The 15,313-nt window shown below is 33.6% G+C and overlaps 1 protein-coding gene across 1 annotated transcript in view; it reads left to right on the top strand.

Annotated features, from left to right (window-relative positions):
* YTHDC2 (YTH N6-methyladenosine RNA binding protein C2) overlaps positions 1-14,006 on the top strand; it is an 80,922-nt gene extending 66,916 nt beyond the window's left edge. Inside the window, 6 exon segments of the mRNA XM_017848444.1 lie at positions 976-1,268; positions 3,836-4,013; positions 9,794-9,997; positions 10,752-10,934; positions 12,053-12,140; positions 12,233-14,006. Of these exon segments, the coding sequence (XP_017703933.1) occupies positions 976-1,268; positions 3,836-4,013; positions 9,794-9,997; positions 10,752-10,934; positions 12,053-12,133 (939 nt within the window). The 3' untranslated portion in view covers positions 12,134-12,140; positions 12,233-14,006.
* The last annotated feature ends 1,307 nt before the right edge of the window (positions 14,007-15,313 follow it).

Below are 15,313 nucleotides of genomic sequence, written 5' to 3'. Positions count from 1 at the left end.
TTTTCAAATTACAAATTTTTGTGACAGAGCCTCCCCTTGATTCTATCTCTACTGTTCAAGATCATTCTCTATACATTTTTGGGAGGTGCCAAGCTGTCAGTAGTTAACACTGGCTAGGTTTACTATTTTAGCATCCATTCATTCATCACTTCAACCTACTACACTCTCACTTCCATTCCCACCAATCCATCACTTCACTGAAACTGTACTTGCCAGGGTCAACTGTGTCCTTCATATTATCAAAGTCAGTCTGCTGTCCTGGATAAATGTGACCTCTCTATATTATTTATCACTATTGTCCATATCCTCCTTTTTGTACTCCTGCCCTTCACCAATTTTCTTCCTTACTCCTGCCCCAAATTCTTTGTCACTAGTTACTGTAACATTAATCTTTCTTAATTCTTTCTGTGTAGTCAGTCCTTCTTAGTTGTTTCACAGACCCCGCTGTATGTGTTTGTGCCTTAAATTTTAAGTTGTCTAGCACTTTGTGTCTTACTCTTATCTTCTTACTCCCTCTGTACGGTCCCCGGAGACTTTACCTCTATGTGTATATTTTGCAATAATTTACGAACTGGTGACTTTCAAGTTTAGAGCTGTATCTTAGACCTTTCTATGAATCCAGCTGCCTTCAGGACATGATCATTTGGATGTTCTACAGGCACTAAAATAACACTATGAACTACACATATTTTTATTTACCCTGCTGCTACTTTTCCAGTATTAATCACACTCTACCACAACTATTGTTTACTGTCTTTCTTATTAGACTATTTAATTTGATTTTGTGTCTTAGTGCCTAAAATATAATAAATAAATTTTATTTCATTCACCCATTAAAAATAATGAAATTGGTAGTAAATTATATGAAATGTGAAATATGTTTATTGGAAACAGTTGCAAACTAATGGAAACTAATCAAACAAGTGTTTTGCATATGTGATATTCATTTGCTTGTATCTATTTGAACTGTTACAGGCAGCTAGTTTATTGCTGCAGCTCAGACAGAAGTGGCATAGCTTATTTTTACGCCGAATGAGAGCTCCATCTAAACCTTGGTCTCAAGTTGATGAAGCTACCATAAGAGCAATTATAGCTGTTTTAAGCACTGAAGAACAGTCTGCAGGTTTACAACAACCATCTGGGATTGGTCAAAGGCCAAGGCCTATGTCTTCAGAAGAGCTTCCTTTGGCCTCTTCTTGGAGGTCAAATAATAGTAGGAAAAGTTCAGCAGATACTGAATTTTCTGATGAGTGTACTACTGCAGAAAGGTAAATTTATGACATTTTACCAAAGTGGGTCACTTTTTCTTCAGGAAAATGAATTATTTATCTTATAATCATGTGCTTTTATAATATTTAAAAATTACTTTTTTATAATCTAAGATTCATGAAAAGGTAGCAATAACGTGCAAAGAGTTTTCTACTTGTCCAACTTAATTCTTCTAAGTATTGTTAATATGAATTTTAAACTATTGGTATCTGTCAGTTATTTAATAAGGCAACTCTTTGTCAGGAAAAGGTCAAAATATCTAATTTCTAGAATTGGATCTCTCAAAAATATATAGGTATTTTAAGAAAGATTATATATTTTACTTGATATATGTGAAGTAACATTTTACCTAGATACCCTGAGCTGTACTGGCTATGGCCGTTTAGAAGAACAACCTCCTTATAAGCCTTATCTAGATATCGGTACTGCTGACTAGCATTCCTACAGAAAAGTACTTCAGTCAGTGACACATGCAATGCCAGTTCTTGGTGTGAGGGATCTAGAAGTGTACAAAACAGATAAGATCTCCTCCAGAGGATTTACATTTGATTGAGGGGAGGCATATAATAAACAAATTTACTGTCATATGACAACATTTCTGTTATAATTTAGCCAAATTCTTCTTTTGTTCTTTTGCAATTAAATGTGTTGTTTTTGTTTATGAATATTAATGAGACACTTCATACTGAATTATTTATGTAAAAAATATATTCCAGTAATATGATAGTGGTTACAGTAAATCATTGGCCATGATTCAGAAGTGTTTCTGGTTATAAAAACGTTTGTTAGAATCAAATTTAAGTTATTTTATATCAGGTTTTCACCTTGTTAAAATTCATAACAAAAAACATTCTTGGCTATGAGGCTAGTTTTGGCAATACTGTAGAAAAGTCTCTATAATAAGAATTTGATTTTATAGTTAAACTGAAAATAGAAACAATGGAAACATAAAAAATACATAATGCTTACTGTTTTCAAGGATCAGGTGGGGTTTTAGTGCCTTTTTTTGATCAGATTTTTGCATATTTGAATGAAATATAAAGGCTTAATATCATTTAAGACTTTAATTAAAGAGGAATAAAACATTGGTTTCCATGTTCTTCAGATACTACATTTTAGTAGTAATTTAACCAGTTTCCAAGGAAAGCTTATAAAATGCGTGCCTGAACCTTTCTTTCTGGTCTAGACTCTGCTGAGAAAAAGGGAGACTAAAAAGTACATTTTTTACTTAGATACTCCCCACTTTTTGAAAATATTGTTCTAGAATTTTCTTGAGCATTAGTTATTTAGAATGTGGGAATATATTTCCATAGGAATTATTCTGTAGCAGAGTTATTCCTAAACCAGCCTATGAAAAATTGTTAGATTCAAGAAACATGACATACTAATATATAATGCATGAGTGTTCCTTGTATGCTGATGCAAATGAATCAATAATTTGAGACAATTGAGGAAATTATAATTTTATTGGGATTGGTTATGTAGGGACAATGCACCCATTTTAACAGATGCATATTTAAATATGGAAGGATAAAATGACATGATGTGTGGGATTTACTTTTAAATATATAAGCCAAAACAGAAAAGAAGCAAGAAAGAAAAAACAAAATAATGTTAGATAAATCAAGTCGGTGAAATGTTCAAGAAACTAGGTCAGTGGTACTGTGAGATGTCCCACATTCTGGATTTGTCTCTGCTTTTTCCTGGCACTATTTATTTCTATACCCTATGTATCTTTTATTTTTTATTTATTTTTATGTTTTATTTTTTGAGACAGTCTCGCTTTGTCGCCCAGGCTGGAGTGCAGTGGCGCAATCTCAGCTCACTGTAACCTCCGCTTCCTGGGTTCAAGCAATTCTCCTGCCTCAGTCTTCTGAGTAGCTGGACTTGCAGATGCACGCCACCACGCCCGGCTAATTTTTGTATTTTTAGTAGAGGTGGGGTTTCACCATGTTAGTCAGACTGGTCTCGAACTCCTGACCTCATGATCTGCCCACCTCAGCCTCCTAAAGTGCTGGGATTACAGGCGTGAGCCACTGCGCCCGGACTCCATACCCTATGTATCTTATGTAAGCTGGTGGTTAGCTCTCAGGGCTTGATTGGATCCAATGTTTTAACAATAATATTTTATAGGTGGTGTTGTGAACTTTATATTGCAATATATCAGGAAGCACTTAATGTCTGATTGTCCCAAAAGACCCGTACTTTAAGAAAAATTATGAAATTCCTGACTGCCATGTTTGTGGCATTTATTCATAGAATTTTAGAATAGAAAAATCTTGGAGTTTAGATATAATCCTTTTATTTAACAGATAAGGATATTAAAGCTCCAATAAGTTAAGAGGCTCGCCCAGGATCTCATACCCAGTTAGGTGTAAATTTAGAACTGTCATAGACATCTATATTTCCTGACCTTAGTATTTTTAAGTAATATTCCATAAATCATAAGATCATTGGGACTTTGGATTAAAATGGCATCTGCTTTGTATTATAAACTTATATATAACCGATCTTTGTATTACGAACTTATATATAACTGATCTTTGCTTCCTCCTTCTTGCTCAAGAATACTGATGAAATCTCCATCTCCAGCATTATACCCACCTCAGAAGTACAAAGATAGAGGAATTTTACATCCTAAACGAGGCACCGAGGACCAATCAGATCAGTCTTCTGTGAAATCTACAGACAGCAGTAGTTACCCAAGTCCTTGTGCTAGTCCTTCTCCTCCATCCTCAGGAAAGGTAGAGTATCTGAAAGAAAATGTAGTAATGAACAGATTTGTAGCACATGTAATGCTAGGTAAATAAAATTGTAAAACAATTAGAGTACTTTTCTAATTGTGGCCTCTTTTCTAGATGTAAGTTGAAGCTAGCAAACTTGATACACTTTGAGTAAATGTAAAATTTTTCCTGTGTGCCAAATATATCTAGTTATTACCATCTTGGGGTATTTTAGAATGTTTTAAAACTATAGATCATTCACTACTGGCACATAGTTAGGCTGTTTATTATTTGTTTGCTATTTGTTTCAAACCTTTTTTTTTTGAGATGGGGTTTTACTCTTTTACCCAGGCTGGAGTGTTGTGGTACAATCATATCTACTGCAGCCTTGAACTCCTGGGCTCAAGTGATCTTCACACCTCAGCTTTTGAGTAACTGGGACCACAGGTGCATGCCACCATGCCCAGCTGATTAAAGAAAAATTCTTTTTCTGTAGATGGGGATCTCCCTTTGTTGCCTAGGTTGGCCTCAAACTCCTGGGCTCAAGTGATCCTCCCATCTCAGCCTCCGAGTGGCAGGCATTACAGGTGTGAGCCACCATGCCCAGCCCTTTAGAAACTTTTTTGCTAAAATAAATAACAAAAAGATTAATTTAACTTTGGTTTATAATTTCAGAATTGAAAACAGTGGTTTCTGTCTGTTGTTAATTGATTTCTACAGTGGTTATATTTAAAAAACAAAATGTAGGATAGGGTTAGGAAGGTAGGAAATGTTGATATGGAATTGAAAACTGTACCTTTAAAAAAACTTGTAATAAGAATAATTTCAAATGTTCATGATGTGATTACTGTTACTTTCCTGTTTTAGTAGCTGAGTAGGTATTTGATTAGAGGTTATTTAGCTGAATATTGTATTTTGGTGAATGTGTCTATTGAAATACTCTTTGTTAAATAAGAGAAAAATAAATGTTTTTGTAGATTTGCATTCTTAGGTTTTGAAGTTTTTTGGTTTATTTATACACCTTTATTCAGGTGTAATTTACAATAAAGTTCACCAGTTTAAACTGTATAATTTAATGAATTTTGACAAATGTAAACAATCATGTAACTATACCACAGTCATCTACATATTTCCATCACCCCTACTCCCTGGTAACCCACTGTTCTGCTCTTTGTCCCTTGAGTTTTGCCTTTTCTGGAATTTCCTGTAAATGGAATCATATATATGTAACGTTTTGTGTCTGGCTTATTTCACTTAATAGAATCCTTTTGAAATTATATTAAGTGAAATAAACCAGACACAAAATGCTACATACATAAGATTGAATGTATCAACAATCTATCCATATTGTTGAGTATATTATTAGTTTATCTTATTGCTGAGTAGTATTCCTTTTCTAGATAGACTGGTTTGTTTTTCCATTCATCAGTTGATGGACATTTGGGTTGTTTGCACTTTTTGGCTGTTATGAATAAAGTTGCTAACATTGTACTAACTGGTACTAACATTCAAGTTAAATCTTTGTGTCTAAATATGTCTTCTATTTTTTGGCAAATCCCTAGGATTAGTATTGTTTGAGTTGTTTGATAAATGTATATTTAGCTTTACAAGAAACTGTCCAACTGTTTTCCAAAATGACAGTACTATGTTGCATTTCTTTTAACAATCTTTAAGAGTTCCATTTGTTCCATATTCTTGACAGTATTTGGCATTATTAGCCTTTGTAATTTTAGCCATTCCAGTTGGGTATGTAGTAATAGGCCATTATAGTTTTAATTTGTATTTTCCCAGTTACTAATGATGTTGAGCATCTTTTCATGTGCTTATTAGCCATTGTGTATCATCTTTGTGAAATGTTCAAATTTTAGTTCATTTTTTGTTGTTAGTTTTTGGTGATTTGTCATCTTTCACTGAGTTGTAAGAGTTTTCTGTATATTCTGGGTACAAGGCTTAATTATTATATGTTTTGCATATGTTTTCTAACAATATGTGTTAGATATGTTGTTTTTCCATTTCCTTAACAGTATCTTTTGAAGAGCAAATGTTTTTCATTTTGATGGAGTCCATTTCATCAACTTTTTCTATTATGATTTGTATTTTTTCTGTACTAAGAAATTTTGTGTACCAAACCCAAGATCATAATTTTCTCCTGTGTTTTCTTTTAGAAATTTTATAGTTGGCAATCTTTTGCTTATACAATTGTTCCAGTACCATTTGTTAAAAACCATTTTTTTTTCCATTGAGTTACTTTGACACCTTTGTTAAAAATCAACTGGCCGTAAATATGTGGTCTACTTATTGGACTCTTTAGTTTCATTAATCTGTCTCTCTCTCTCTTTCTCCCCCTCTCTCTCTCAATATATGATATATATTAATATATTTATATACTATGCATTTATATATTATTAATATATATAATATATAGTATATTTATATATGGTATTTTATATATATATTTGCCGGTGGTACACTGACATTATTTTAGTAGCTTTATAGTAAGTCTTGAAATCAGTTAATCCTTCACCTTCAATCAGTTGTCCTTCAACTTTGTTTATCTTCTTCAATATTGTTTTGGCTGTTCCAGGTCCTTTGTACTTTCGTATAAACTTTAAAGTCAGCTCATCAGTTTCTACAGTTGGTATTTTGAGTGGAATTGCATTGAATCTATAGATCAATTTGAAAAAAATCAACAATCAACACTTTTTAGTCTTCTAATCCATAAGCATAGTATATCTGTTCATTATTTGGATAGTCTTTAATTTCCCTCAACAATGTTTTATAAATTTCAGAGTACAAGTATTACACATTTTTTGTTAAATTTATCCCTAAGTATTTAATGTTTTTGATACTGTTTTTTAGAATTTTAATTGCAGGTGTTCATTGCTAGTATGTACAAATACATTTGATATTTGTATATTTGCCCTGAGTCTTATGACCTTACTTCATTTATTAATTCCATTAGCTTTTTATGCCCTCTGATAATAAAGATAGTTTTACTTTTTTTCCTTTTCAATCTGATTGCTATTTCTTTTTTACCTTATCTCTCTGGCCAGAGCCTCCAGTAAAATGTTGTTCAGTGTTGAGAGCCACATATCTTTGCCTTGATCTTAGGAGGAAAGCATTTTTTGTCTATTAGTATGGTGAATTCCTTGCTTGATTTTCTTATGTTTATACCTCACTTGGTCGTGGTGTTATTTTTATATATTGCTGGATTTGATTTTGTTAAATGAGGGATCTTTGTTCATGAGGGGCATTATGCTGTAGTTCTTTTTCGTTATGTATCTTTGTATGGTTTTGATGTCAGAGTAATGCTGGCCTCATAAGATTAGTTGGGAAGTGTTTGTCCCACTTCAGTATTTTAGAAGAGATGTGTAGAATTGGTATTATTTCTTCCTTGAATATTTGATAGAATTCACTAATGAAGCCATTTATTTATTTATTTTTATTTTTTATTTTTTGAGACAGTCTCACTCTGTCACCCAGGCTGGAGTGCAGTGGTGTGATCTCAGCTCACTGCAAGCTCCACCTCCTGGGTTCACGCCATTCTCCTGCCTCAGCCTCCTGAGTAACTGGGATTACAGGCATGTGCCACCACGCCTGGCTAATTTGTTGTATTTTTTAGTAGAGACAGGGTTTCACCATGTTGGTCAGGCTGGTCTCGAACTCTTGATCTCAAGTGATCCGCCCACCTCAGCCTCCCAAAGTGCTGGGATTGCAAGCGTGAGCCACCGCGCCTGGCCAACAGTGTTCTTTTATTTTACACTTTACTCCTTTGTGTTACTGTTTTCATACATTTTGTTTTTATATAAATGCTATAATGTATTATTTTTATTTTACATAGTCAATTACCTTGTACAAAGATTTCAAAGCCAGAAAAATATATTTTTATATTTATTATTTACTAATCTTGTGCTCATTATTCTTTTGTGTTAATACGAATGTGCACTTTGTATTATTTACTTCTGCCTGAAGAACCTCCTTTCTGGGACTCTGGATACACAGATACAAGACCATTTCATATGGTTCCACAGGTCACTGATGTTCTCTTCATTTTTTTCAGTCATTTTTGGTGTCTAATCTGGTGTTCTTTCCTTCTCATGTGTTTTCAAATGCTGTATTTTCATCTCTAGAAGTTCCTTTCGGGTCTTTTAAAAATTTTAAAAATATATATATACACACACACACATATATATGTATATATATCTTCTGGCTGGGCTTGTTTTATGTCTGTAATCCCAATGGTTTGGGAGGCCAGGTTGTGATGATAGCTTGAGGCCAGGAGTTTGAGAACAACCTGGGCAACGTAGGAAGACCCCATCATCTCTACAAAAGAATAAAAAAACTAGTTGGGCATGGTGATGGGCCACCTGTATTGCTAGCTTCGGGGGAGGCTAAGGCAGGAGGATCACGTGAACCCAGGAATTTGAAGTTATAGTGAGCTATGATTGTGCCATTCCAGCCTGGATGACAGAGTGAGACTCTGTCTCCCTAAAAAAAATTAAGTAAATAATATCTTCCATTTCTCCTCTCATTATGTTCAAGTTTTCCTCTACTTTTTTGAACATAATGAATGTTTTTATAACAGATGCTTTAACATTCTTGTCTCCTAACTACATGAACTCAGTCATCTCTGAGACTGTTTCTGTGTATTACTTTTGGCATTTTTTTCTTTCACTTTTGTTTCTGTTTTGTCTTCTTGTTATCCAGTGCTTTGTGGAGAAAATGTAAGAGTACAAATTTTATATTCCATATGCACATGGGAAATGGGTTCAGATTTGTAAAGAGCTAGTAAAAATCTACTTGTAAATGTGTCTGATTGCTCATTGCAATCAGAGTCTCAAGATGACAACAATATTTAACTTCTCTTTGGCCTTCATTATGTAAATAACAACCTTTGTATATTCTCCTGTTTTGTGTTTCTTGTAATTTTGTTGGGCAGCTCGGTTTTTGTATATCCCTTTCAATAGGGTTAGGCTTTGTTCTGATTCAGTTTAGTTGCAATCAGTTGAATCCTTTTGAAGTTTGCTTTTAAGCAATGTTAGGGTCGGGCTAGAGCAGTCTTTATACTGTTATTAATTTAGTTCCAATACTAAGGTATGGCCCTTCTGTGGGCCAGTACCATATGTATTACAGGTTCTATCTGTTCTGGCTGAAGATAACATGAAATATTCCCAGCCATGTGTGAGCTCTAGGAATTGTTTGGTCTACTTGTTTTCCTTTGGATCTTTCCCTAGCCTTGGGTTATTTATCTTTTTTCTCACTCATGTTCAGGTCAGTACTTAGCCAAAAACTTGTGGGAACCCCTCTGCATTTTCTTTGGAGCTCTCTTTATGTGCAGCTCCTTTCTATCTAACATAGTACATTGCCATGCACAGTAGCCACTTCGGTCTCTGAACTCCAGTTTCTTTCTGCACAACTTAATGAGACCACTGGACTGTTTTTCTTTGTCCTCTGAAAACTGCCTCCAGGCAGTAAGCTGGAGAAATATATGTTTTGTTTTCCGATTTTGAAAGTGTATTAAAACATTTTCTGAAAGTATATTTGAGGTATAAACCAAAGTTGGTACTCCAGGATCCTTTGTTGATAAGGGATTTTGAATGCTCTGAAAATGAGTACTTGTTTTTAGCTAACTTTATTTTGGTTGAGTCTTGTATAGGTTTCAGACATGATAGAGCTATTTGCATTTGTTGAATATATGGTAAAATATTTTGGCTTATATGTTTATGAAGATGTTATTTAATGGAGCCTATTGGTTTTGAAAGGTCAGATTACCTTTCAAGAACTTATGTATTCTTTTATAGGGATCAAAATCTCCTTCACCAAGACCAAACATGCCTGTTCGATACTTCATAATGAAGAGTAGCAATTTGAGAAACCTTGAAATTTCTCAACAGAAGGGTATCTGGTCTACAACTCCTAGTAATGAACGGAAGCTAAATCGAGCCTTTTGGGAAAGCGGCATGGTTTACTTGGTATTTTCTGTTCAAGGATCTGGACATTTCCAGGTGAGCCACCCTGAATCAGTAAAATGGGGTTGTTCTGGCTATAGGTTAAATCATAGAGATTTTTAGAAAAACAGCTGGCTTTTCATTGCATCAGAATGCAAGAATGTCTTTTGCTTGATTGAGAATGAGGGATATATTGCATCTCTTTAGAGGATGATAGGACTGAAGTCCTCTTTGTTTTTGCCTTGCCTTACCAGAGTCTTTCCAGATAAACTATGTTTCCTTCTGAAGACAACTTTAGATTTACTAATTCTCAGGTGGATTCAAAGTAATGAGAAGCTTGACCTTTTGGTAAAATATTTATGTAAATAGGCCAAGGAAGTTAGTATTGACAATCAATAAACTAAGTATGTTTCTTAACCATCACCCATCTTGACTTAATGCATACCTGAATTTATAAAATAATACATTTATTATTTGATGTTTGTTACAATTTTTGGAAATGAAAGCCTAGAAGTTAACTTGTATCCATTTATTATGGAATAAATATGGACTTAGAACTATTGCTGTTTTATTTAGAAATTACTATTGATATTTGAAATTGTTAGGAGGCTAGAACTGTTTTTCTCCTAAAAATTTGCTAAGAGAGCTTTTAATGAAAATTTAATAGTACCTATTTTTTGTTTTCCGTTAGGTTTCTGTTTTTTAATATTATATCTTTATCTTAAAATTTTAAAAACTCAGCCTTCTCAGATAAATTTAGACATGTTAATCTCCTCCTCACCTCTATTCCTTCCTCCCATTTTACCTACAGGGATTTTCTAGGATGTCTTCTGAGATTGGAAGGGAAAAGAGTCAAGACTGGGGCTCTGCGGGACTAGGAGGAGTATTTAAAGTGGAGTGGATACGAAAAGAAAGCCTTCCCTTTCAATTTGCACACCATTTACTCAATCCATGGAATGACAACAAGAAAGTGCAGATAAGCAGGGATGGGCAGGTATACAATGGCATTTTTTTTTAACTTTTATTTCTCTTTGTTTTCTTGTTATCCAGTGCCTTAATTGAGAATAAAATGTAAGAGTACAAATTTTACATTCCATATGCACATGGGAAACGGGTTCAGGTTTGTAAAAAGCTAGTAAAAACCTACTTGTAAATGTGTCTGATTGTTCGTTGCAATCAGAGTCTCAAGATGACAATAGTATTTAACTTCTCTTTGGCTTTAATTATGTAAAGTAAATAACCTTTTATATTCTAGTGGCTTGTTTATTTCTGTTATGTTTTGCTTTGTCTTCATGATGCTACTCACATGCATTTTAAGCTAGTTAAGATGATGCAAATTAATATATATTGACCAAATACTATGCTAGCTGCTTTATAAGATATAATTTATTTCTTATGATTAAATTATTAGTCCAATTTTATATAGGAGAAAATAGACTCAAAGATTAGTTTTGCCTAAGGCTACACAGCTAGTTATGTATCTGAACCAGTATGACTCGTTTCAAATCACTGTGTAAAAAGTGTTTAGGTTCCTCTTAAGTGCTTATCATAGGTAGCATTCCACAGGAGGACTATAAAGTGGCATTCTTTTCAGTTGTGTGAGAATAATTTCATTTTATTCTGTAATGATTTTGAAGAAATATCTGTTAGTTAGAAATAATTCTTAGAAGAAAAACTATTTTAATAATTTTCAAGATAAGAAGATGTAGTTGCTTAACAGAGTTTTGTGGGAAAAACCCAACATCAAATATGCTAGGTTTCACAGTAAACCTTTGGAAGTTCCAGCTGAGTGCTTTTGCTAAATCTCTATTAAAAACAAAATCCATTATTTTTAAGTAGAAACAGTTCCAGAAGGACTCCATGGGAATCTGTTGCCATTTTGTCACAAAAGTTGAGAGATTTTGCAGATTAACTGTAATCTTAAATCTGGAAGTCAACTCCATAAACCTTAAAGCAAAGAATTAGAACAATTCATACCATATGATTTTAGCATACTGTGGTAGGAAAATGAAATTTAAAGTGTTTTGTTACATTTTATCAGTATAGGTTTTGGTCATTAAAAATTTTCAATCCAGTTCTTTTTATGTTTATTTTGACTTCTGATTTATCTAGGAACTAGAACCTCAGGTTGGTGAACAGTTGCTCCAGTTATGGGAACGTCTTCCCTTGGGAGAAAAAAACACAACTGATTGACACTCAGGTTATACCATCTTGACTTTGAGTATTGGCAGTATTTGTGATCATTAGGAACTTTTCAGATTATTTATCTTTTTTTTTTCCCCTTTCTTCTAGAACTCTTAGCTGTGGAAGAACATCATGCCTATTTATAACCACTGAATGCACTGACTTTCAAAAACTGAGATGGAGTGTGTGCTACGAATGGGCTTTTAACACTTTTTTTTTTTTAGAGTGTAGCTTTAGAACTACCATCTTCATATACAAGAGAAAGGAATCATTTAAATTTTTATAGTGATCATAGAGAATGATTATATGATGTTTGTAATGAATAAAATAGTTTCATCATTTGGCACAATAGCAGTTATTTTAAACAAACTTAATTTGAAGTTAAACATTTCATTTTTAAAAACACCGAATTACAGTTCTTATTGATGACTTTTTAATGCAGAGTAAGTTGTTTAAGAAAGACCTGAATGTGTCAGAACATCTGAACACCATTTTAGAAGAGTCAACTCTTAAGATTATCATTAGAAAGCAAATACATCAACACCTATGAAAAGAAGCGGGGAAAACAACAAGGACAACAACAAAAGCACTGAAATTCTACAAATGTCCCTTTTAAAAATCTTATGTGCTAACTAAGGGCTATTCATTCTGCCATTTTTAACTTGAGACACATTAAGAAATAAGATGGATGTTCTTTTTTTGTGATTATGAAATGCAATAAAATCTGAATATGGGGCAAAGTTTCTTCCTGATCAGATTAGATTAAGTGCTTAATTTTATTCCTAATCCTGCCCTTTTAACCTGATGTGTACCTTACTCTTTCCTCCCTCTCCCTCCCTTCGTCCTCTCCCCCCTCCTTCCCTGCATTTCTCCCTTCCTCCCTCCTCACATCTCTTATATGAGCACAGCAATTATGACCTTTTTGTTTTGGCTACAACTTGACTGAAACAAGTTCAAAATTTAAACAACTTCATACAAGTTTTTTAAAATTCTCAACTGGTAGCTTGCTTGCTGTGTGTCTTCCAAAGTAAAACCTGCAAGCCCCACAATTCTAAGTGCCGCCTTCCATTTTTTTTCAGTATGTTTTCACTGGCTTATGTTTTCAGATATGATTTTCCTTTTTCACATATATGGTTTAATAAATGGGGGATTTTTTTTTTGTAAACGTGTGCTAGTGCCAAGTCTCATATTTCTTTGCCATCTCAGAATTATTTATCTTTTTACCACCACTGTTTATAAAATTTCCTTAGAGACTTTTTGAAGGGAAAATAGAGCAACAGGGAAAATGAAAGAAATGTCTGAGCTCTAAATAGACAGGTTTGATAGCACTTCTCATGACACATTTTAGTTATTCTTATAAAAGCAAACAAACAGTGTAAATTAAAGACAAAAGAAAACTCTGGTTTTATATTTGAGAACAAGTGAAAATCATGGGTCAACATAAAATCTTGAGAACCCTTTTACTTTCTCTAGGAAAGCATTATATAGTGGTGCATTAGTTTAGAAAGTCAGCTATAATTTTGCCTATATTTCTAGTTATTAGCTTTGGGGGTTTTTTGTACTCTAAGACATACCTGTAAATTGAACCTATGTGAATTGTATTCCAGTGTATGTGTATTATAGTTCTTTTCCTATTAGAGCAACTTGTGTTTCCCTGATAATGTGTAAATTTTTTAGGTATATACTTCATAGTTTACAATGTTCTAAATTTGGAAGGACTTCAAAACTTGTTTTAATTTCCATCTGTTTTGTAATATCTAGCTCTATATGTAAATGATGGGTTTGTTGGTATTTAAAATGAATACAACTTGAATGTAATTAAAATGCTGTTTTTTGGAAGTGATAAACTTTAAATATACTTATTAAAATGAAATTCTATTAAGTTATTCAGATCTTATTTCTTATACTTTATAATAAGACTAAGTTAACAATGATCAACAATATCCCCTGAGATAATAACGAATTTCAAACACCTTGAAGAATACTAAATTGATATAGAAGGTGATGGTTTGTATTGAAACTCCCTTCCCTGTAAATTGTCTTATTTCAATAGGAGATGGCAAAATCTCACATGTGTTTAGTATAAAATATGCAAAATAGGAAACTTAAACTATATGGAAACATTTCTAAGTATTATGAATAGTACCTTGTACTTAAATGTTAGTATTTTTCTAACTTTATTTGCAAAGTTCTTGTCTAAACATCCAGGAGAAAGTTAGTTATAGTACAATATCTTTTTTTTTTAATAGTATAATATCTTGGTAGCTAACACTACTTTTTCTGAATAATTTAGTTCTTTTCTGTCAGCTAGTTAACGTTTCGTTTCTTTCAGCTTTCACTAATTCTCTGGAAGCAGTTTGTTGTCTTTTTTTTTTTTTTTTTTTAAAGCAAGGTCTTGCTCTGTCACTGAGGCTGGAGTGCTGTGGTGAGATCACAGCTCACTACAGCCTCGGTCTCCTGGGCTCAACCAATTCTCCCACCTCAGCCTCCCACGTAGCTGGGACATGCCACCAAACCATGCCTGGCTAATTTTTTTTTAGAGACAAAGTCTCACTGTATTACCCAGACTGGTCTCAAACTCCTGGGCTCGAGTGATTCTCTGGCCTCAGCTTCCCAAAGTGCTGGATTTACAGGCGTGAGTCACTGTGCTCGGCCATATTGTCCTTTATAATAAATATTTAATATCACATATAGTGACATACTAAGATATAACAGGTACAATTCTTGCTGTCCAGGAGGAGTTTATCTTATTTTGGGTAACAATTTTATTTAAAGTTGTGAGTAACAATTTTATTTAAAATTGTAACAATTGTGCACTTTTATATCACAATTGTTATAGACAAGGGTTAAGGTATTTAAGAGGAGGATAATCATTGAGGTCTTCATGGTAGAGCTGCATCTGAGCATGCCTTTAAGAAGAGAGAGAATTTGTAAATGGATTGCAACAAAGTTAAAACTAGTGAAGAGCTGCAAAAGGACAAGGTGTATTTGGGAATATATAATTCACAGTAGCTACCTGGTAAGATTTTGTGTAAGAGTTTTACAATGTGAAATATACAGTGTTTAAGAAAAGCTAAGAAGTGATCATTGAATCAAGTGGAACTTGAGCTTTAATATGCAGATGAGGTGGCTGTTAAAAATACTTCCTTGGCTTATACACAGGGTCTGATGAGTAGGTCATTAGTTTTG

The sequence above is a fragment of the Rhinopithecus bieti genome, unplaced genomic scaffold, assembly GCF_001698545.2.
Source record: "Rhinopithecus bieti isolate Rb0 unplaced genomic scaffold, ASM169854v2 scaffold_31072, whole genome shotgun sequence".
Lineage (NCBI taxonomy): Eukaryota > Metazoa > Chordata > Mammalia > Primates > Cercopithecidae > Rhinopithecus > Rhinopithecus bieti.
Note: the sequence above shows the minus strand (reverse complement) of the source record. Positions and strands in the feature narration are given on the sequence as shown.